At 33.5% G+C, this 7,939-nt stretch overlaps 1 protein-coding gene across 1 annotated transcript in view; it reads right to left on the bottom strand.

The window, feature by feature from the left end:
• The window catches only part of LOC145723899 (girdin-like), a 47,252-nt gene that overhangs the window by 16,135 nt on the left and 23,178 nt on the right, over nucleotides 1–7,939 (bottom strand). The window contains exon 3 of the mRNA XM_081833562.1: nucleotides 5,534–5,642. Coding sequence (XP_081689688.1) covers nucleotides 5,534–5,642 — 109 coding nt within the window. The remainder of the gene's footprint in view (nucleotides 1–5,533; nucleotides 5,643–7,939) is intronic.

Raw genomic sequence — 7,939 nt, 5'->3', positions numbered from 1 at the left:
CTCATTCACAGGAATAAAAATAACTTAAAAAAAAAAAAACAGAGACTAGGTAGTTTTACATAATAGCTATAACTTCCTTATTTCTGACTTGAAAATTTTCCAGTATTCATTGGCAAGACAAAAAGAAATGCTTGCTATATATGGATCGAGTGATTATTTGAAAAGGTCTGAGTTGCCACTTAAACATGAAGAAGTGTATATTCAATCAACTTCTCATAATCCAATCTTACCAGTTATTTCTCTCAAGACCTCGTACATTACTCCTTCATTGTTTTTATTTATCACAATCAAAATTATATATTTATTTATTTACTCATCTATTATCCCTCTAATAAAACTGTAAGTTCCATGAGAATAGGGACATTGCTTGTTGTGCTCACCACTGTAGCCCCAATGCCCTGGCATGCGATTACAAGTAGCAGAACAGAGGGGAAATCTGAATGACATTACAATTTTTACTGAGCTTTTACATATTCTAAATCAATAAAATGAAAAATGGAAGAATACTGACACTTAAATTTACCTATCATTACTGAAAAGATATAATGAAATAACTCCTTCCACTAACAATCATCTCAAGGTATCTGTCACTTTTCTTTTCTCCCTGGGAATCATTTCTGCAAGATGACCCTGATTCTTACCAACCCATTAAAAAAAAAATTGGAGACACACACTTGTGAATTTTAACCTACCCAAATTCACTTTCCTTTTGTGAATCAGAACCACCATAATGTGCTAAAATATTTTACCTCAATACTTTTTCTGAGGAGTGTATGAGATATAAAACATTTTTAATAGTTTCAATAAATTTGGGGGGAAAATCTGATTTTTTCAACAGATAGGTAATTTAACAGGTGACAAGAACTGCACTGATTTAGACTTTAACTTGAAATCTGGCCGTGAGTGTCTTGGTTACATACATGAGGAAAAAAACTGAGTAAATCAATCAATTGTGTAAAGAAGACAGTCGATCTATTGCTGAAGATACTTTAGAAGTGTCTTGGAAACATTTTATCTAAGAATATGAAAAACTGGGTTGATGGAAGAAATGGTTTTGTAAACTGGTTCTGAAGGAAAAACACAAGGGAATGATACAAGGAGAATTTCAACCTTCAGAATATTTTGTGTTTTAAATATCTGAAACAATATTGACAAAATGTTAAGATATTCAATCACTTCTAGCCCTAAGGTCGTCCACTGGCATTCAAACTTAGATTAATGAAAAGGATATAACTGGTCACCCAGCAAATGTTAATGAAATATTTACAGATGTGTCTAAAAAAATGGTGACAACTAACACAAGTCAAAATGTTAGTACTAAAATCACCTGGCATTATAAACATTTGGACTTCTCAATTTGGGCACTATTAACATTTTGGGCTGGATAATTCTTAGTTTTAGGAAACTGTGCCGTGCATCACAGTATACTTAGCTGCATTCCTGGCTTCTACCCACTACATACCAGTAGTATTCCTACGTGTGACAACCAAAAATGTCTCTAGTCACTGCCAAATGTCCCCAAGGGGATAAAAGCACCCTCCGCTGAGAACCACTTATCTAAACTGTTGAACTGATGGATTTCATAATTGGCTCCTCCCCAAATTTCTTGATGACTATAACATGATTAATAAAAGGTAATTTCAACACCTGGCTTTAGGCAGGAGGAAGACAAAAAATAAGGTCACAGTAGTTTAATGAAAAATATTACTACATGTTACAACATGAAAGAACCTTGACATCATTATGCTAGGTAAAAGAAGTCAGTAACAAAAGACCACATAGTGTATAATTCCATTTTTAAGAAATGTCCAGAAGAGGCAAATCTATGGAGACAAAAATAGATTTTAGCGTTGCCTAACACTGGGGTAGTGGTAGTGGGTGGTGGTATATGTATGTGTAGGATAGGGAAAATAGGAGTAACTGCTTACAGATACAGGGTTTCTTTTTGGGGTGACAAAATTGTTCTAAAATTGGTTGTACTGATGCCAGCACAACTCTCTAAATATACTAAAAACCACTGAATTGGACATTTTAAATGGCCTAATTGTACAGTATATGAACTGTATCTCAATAAAACTGTTAAAAAAAAAACCCCAAAAGCAATAGTATACCATACAGAATTAGGTTGCACTGACAACTGATTTAAGATTCTAGTGCAGAAATCCCTTTGCCTTCCAAGGAATCTCACTGAAATTTTCAAGGCAAATCTCCATCTCCCTAAAGACAATATAAAACCAAAAATCTAGCATTGTTTTAATAAGAACGACACTGATGACTGCCAAAATAAATCACTGTATCACTTAATTTACTTACTCATTTGTTTCAAATCTAAAAATACTGATATGAAACAACATTAAAAGACAAAATAGAAGTTTTATTTACTCAAATCAACTTGAGGAAGATGATAGCTGGAATATTGGCAAATAATACAAAAAGTTTATTAAAAAATCTAGCACAGACTTATTTCTGGCAACAAGGGGGAGTACTAGATATTAGAAAGGAAGGAAGGAATCCAAAAATGCTGGATAATTTTTAAAAAATTCTTTTCAAACGACTGCACTAAAAAAATAAATAAAAAGGTAATCCTCAGTTAAAAGATAAAACAGAAAAAAAACTGAACCCTACAAAGGAAGACAAGAAATAAGATGTTTTTCTTGGCCTTTAGTAGAGACTGAGGAGGGTTTATTTCCCTAAGGATTTGCAATAATGTAGTACCAGCTTAAAAAAAAAATACAAACACATAAATACATAATTTACATACCCATTAAATGCAGAGAAAGAGATCCAGAAATACATATATTCAGATGCTAATAGTGGTAATCTCCAGGCACTGGAACTATGTTTGTATTTTCTCATTTTTTCCAGTTTTCTACAGTATGTAAGTATTGCTTCTAAAATAACACAGAGCTACTTAAAATAAATTAAAGTGGTTCTGGGTTGGTTGCACAAATGAAACAAATCCTCTCTGGAGCAATACATCCTTGGCCCAGACACAAAAGTATTCCCACAGATAAATCCCCTTCCACCCTAAATAAGGTCACAATTAACACACACACACACACACACACACACACACACACTGCTGCCACCACTACCATGAGAAATAGCAAGCTGAAAACAAAAGGTATATTCAGATTCCCACAGATCTGACTTCAGATTTTGGAACTGTCAGGCATAAAATCTAAAATAGAAAAGTGTTTTAATTTCTAAAGAAATAAAGGAATTAAAAGATTGATAAACAAAACAAAAAAGCAAAGATAAAAGGATTCAAACAGACCTTCTCCAAAGGAAAGATACAATTACTGAGTCAAAAGTTAATCAGTGGGTTAAACAGAAGATCTGACACATATTAGAGGCTATTAGCAAACTGGAGAGACAGTCCTGAAAAAAAAATACTCAGAATGCAGCACAAGTTTGATAAGGTAAAAAGAAAGTTTAACAAACATGGGGGATAGAATAAGAAAGTCTAATAAACATATAATAATAATATCTGAAGAATAGAATAGGAAAGAGACTTCAGAAGAGAATATTAGCAGCCAAAAGAGAAAAAAGACAGTTTAACCTAAGAATAAAAATTAGACTGATAGCTGACTTCTCCAGAACAAAAAGGAATCCCAAGATAGAAGAATAAAATCTGCAAAAGATGGAGATAAAACTAATTGTTAACAAATAACTGCATACCCAATAAAACTATCTTTCAAGAACAAGGGTAAAATAAAGGCATTCTCAGACAAGTAAACACTGAGAAACTTTACCATCAAAAAGCCCTCTCTAAATAAACATCTCTAAATTTACCATCTCTAAATAAACATTTAAAGGATATACTTCAGTAAGAAAATGATACCAAAGATACTTCTGAGATACAAAAGAAAATCATGAAAAGAAAATCATGAGCGGGGGGGAAAAACACATAGCTTGATCTAAAGGAACACTGATTCTATTTATTTAACAGTACTTTTAATATCTTATTTATGGGGTTTTAAAAAAAAGAACTAAAATACAAGAGCTTAAAAAAATCATAAAGGGGAATAATGAGTTAAGGTATTCTAAGATCATAGTACTATTCCATAAAAGAGTAAAGATATTAATTTTGGCCTTTGCTAGGGTAAGAATGGAAGGTGTAATTTCAAGTGGCCTTCAAAAAAACAGAAGGAGGGTGAAAAAGATTTAAACCAGTAGAAAAAAATATGTGGAAACAATTACTTATAAATGGTATCATTCTCCATAACAATTAAAAAATTTAAAACTCATTTCCATTTAGTCACATAGCTTTCAAGTGGATAAAGGCAAACTGGACAAATCTATCATCATAATGGGAAACTCCAACTTACCTTTCTCAACTGATAGATCAAGAGACAAAATTAAGATTTTATTTATTTATTTGACAGAGAGAAACACAGCGAGAGAGGGAACACAAGCAGGGGGAGTGTGAGAGGGAGAAGCAGGCCTCCCGCCGAGCAGGGAGCCCGATGTGGGGCTCAATCCGACTGAGCCACCCAGGCGCCCCTCAAGAGACAAAATTAATCAGGTCACAAAAGGTTGAAAAATGCAATTAACAAACAAGCTTGCTCTGACTCTGCACCCAAACAACTGGACAATACCTATCTTTCTGAAGCACACATCAAACCTTAATAAAAACTGACAACATAATAGGCCAAGACAAGTAATTATTAACAAATGTCAAAGAATCAGTATCACACAAACCATATTCTTTAATCAAAAATAAAAACCAAAAAAAGACTGCTTGAAAAATACTTTATGTTCCAAAATCTAAAGGCATACTTCTAAATAACTCAAGTGGAATAAGAAACCACAACAAAAATGAGAAAATGTACAAAAATAAACATTTTAAAAAATACAACATACCAAAATTTGTGTGATGCAGCTATAGTGATTCTTAGAGGTATAGTGATAGCCTGAAGAATGCTCATATTTAAACTCTGAAATATGCATCCAATTTAAGTTTTAAAAAGGACAACAAAAAGTATACTTTTCAAAGGTATAATTCAAGTAGCTTAACAAAGTGTTGCATTATTCAAACTCTCAGAAACTGGGAACTGGTTTTAAAAATTCATAAAATACAATAATTATTTTTAAAATTAGATAATTATGAAGTGCTTGCTTGTATCTTTAATATTGCATTAGAAATAAATTATATCAATACTGGGCGCCTGGGTGGCTCAGTTGGTTAGGCGACTGCCTTCGGCTCAGGTCATGATCCTGGAGTCCCTGGATCGAGTCCCGCATCGGGCTCCCTGCTCGGCAGGGAGCCTGCTTCTCCCTCTGACCCTCCCCCCTCTCATGTGCTCTCTCTCTCTCATTCTCTCTGTCTCAAATAAATAAATAAAATCTTTAAAAAAAAAAAAAAATTATATCAATACTGCTTTATCTCCAGCAAATAAACCAGTATCTGGCACATAATAAGCATTTAGTATATGTTAGGTGAGTGATACTCACCTTTTGTTATTACACAAAAATGTGAATACACAAGCATTTATTAAAATACTAAATGAAAAAAAAAAGGATCACTTACCTGGTAATAAAATTTTATCTGTCTCACCAAAATGGAAAGATTATGAATTCTAAGTGAGGCATCATTGTTGACTTTTTTATTTACTCTCTGACTCTCCGATTTAGGATTACTGTAAGAAATTTAAAAAAGATGCTTTAAACTAAAATTATATTACAGTATACCTGTCAACCAACAGATGACTGAAAATAACCATAAAAAACATTTTTTCTTTAAGAAAATTGTGTAACCATATGCATTAACAGAGACAATCCAAAGGAAGATGATTTTTTTGACATGTGTTCTATGCTTCTAATTAATATAAATGCATTTGATATTTCTAAGACAATGGCAAAGTAAATCTGAAACATAAGTCACATATTGCCCTTCATTCTCATTTTGTTTCTCTACCTTCCTGGGATGAATAACCTCTTAGTTCCTTTGAACATATATATTTCATCACCCAAAATAAATCTATTTAAACCAAAAATGTAAAATATGAGCTAATAACCAAGAAATGCTGTATCTCCTCACTGAGTAACGGGGACTATCTTTGAGCGGGCACTGTCCCACAGGAAATAAAGAATGCAGTCATGACATGGGTTAATACTCTAATCCTGGGTAAACTTTACAGATTCAATGAAAGCAAATGGTTGAATGATTCTGAGGTAGCAGAAACTGAGGAAAAATAGACCATGGATGACACCAAAAGCAAAGGCAATATAAGCAAAAATAAACGAGTGTGACTACATAAAACTAAAAAGCTTCTGCACAGCAAAGGAAACCATCAACAAAATAAAAAGGTAACCTAGGGAATGGGAGAAAATATTTTCAAATCATATATCTGATAAGGGGTTAATATCCAAAATATATAAAACACTCATACAACTCAAAAGCAAAAACCAAACACTCTGATTTTAAAGTGGGCAGAGGAACTGAGCAGGCATTTTTCTAAAAAAGAACTACAAAGGGCCAATAGGTACATTAAAAGGTACTTAACATCACTAATCAAAAAAAGTTAAGTTCCCTCCTATTCTTTACTCAGTATCTGAATGAGTGCTGACTTACCCAATTTTTCCTACATCTATTCTTCTTTAATATGTTAATGTAGTTAGTTACATTGCTACATCTTCTAATACTGAGTCATCCTCACAATAAACAGTATAGACTGATTAAATAGTATAACAACCATTCCCCCTTTTTGGTACATACTCTATCATAGGCCTTCTAATATTTAATTATCTTTATACTTTTCACTTTCTCACTTGACTTAAGTACCTTGACAGCAGAAATCATATCACATTCACATTTTTATCTCTAAAAATTAGCATATATTCTAACAAAGTTGTTTGAATAAATAAAAATAATAAATAATCTGAGACTAAGCATAGTGTTTCAAAAACAGTTGCTTCCTAATAAGAGTTATGAGGTGACATTCTCCAAGCTAACAACTCATTTGGCAGCCCGGAATAGATTCTCCCTAGGAAGGTTTGTGCCCCAGAGATCAGCTGAATAAGAGTTCTAACCTACAGTTTGAAATCTACAGAACAAGGAAGAATAGTAGTAAGGCAGGCCAAATCTGACCTGTGACTGATTTATGCTTAGTGTAAGGGAATTAATGAGTAGCCCAAGGCAAATGAGTATAACTAGAAAAGTAGGCCTCCAAGGTAAAAGCACCAACCAGAACTAGCTACTTAGAAAAACAAGGACACTGCATTGCAGAAGTCAGATTATGTGTGATGGCAAACAAAGACCAACAGCAGCATAGTCAGGTAGTCATGTTTAAAAACTCAGAATGCTGAAGGGAAAATCTTGTTTTTTTAATCAACTCTGATACACTTAGTAAGTTAAACAAATACTCATTGAATACCTACTGTGGCCATATTACTTAATGTGTAAAAGCATAGTTTAGTCAATCTATCATTGTAGAGAAAAGTATACAGATAATTGTAATTGGGAGAGGAGAGTAAGAACAACCCTAGTGACAAAAATGTTAGGTAAACCTACAATTATGTAATTTTCACTTGCAATCATAAGAGATTCAGTAAATATCTCTCTAGCCTTCTATCTTTTTGTTTTTATTTTCCTTACTCTATATTTGAATCCCCTTACCTACCTCTCACCCGCGACTGCCTCCTAGTCATACACTGATAACAGACCTAAAAAACACTTTGATATTTTAATAAACCCAGACATTTAATTCTGACAACAAATGTTTAAGAAAGATTTCAATATTGGGATGGCCGGGTGGCTCAGTCGGTTAAGTGTCTGCCTTCGGCTCAGGTGATGTTCCCAGGGTCTTAGGATTGAGTCCCACATCAGGCTCCTTGCTTGGCAGGGAGCCTGCTTTTCCTTCTGCTTGGTCTGCCTGCCGCCCCCCACTTCTTGTGCTCTCTGACAAATAAATAAAATCTTTTAAAAAAGAAAAAT

This window comes from Leptonychotes weddellii, chromosome 10 (genome assembly GCF_054177405.1).
Source record: "Leptonychotes weddellii isolate Sample4059 chromosome 10, ASM5417740v2, whole genome shotgun sequence".
Taxonomy (NCBI): Eukaryota; Metazoa; Chordata; class Mammalia; order Carnivora; family Phocidae; genus Leptonychotes; species Leptonychotes weddellii.
This window is presented reverse-complemented; position numbering and strand designations above follow the sequence as displayed.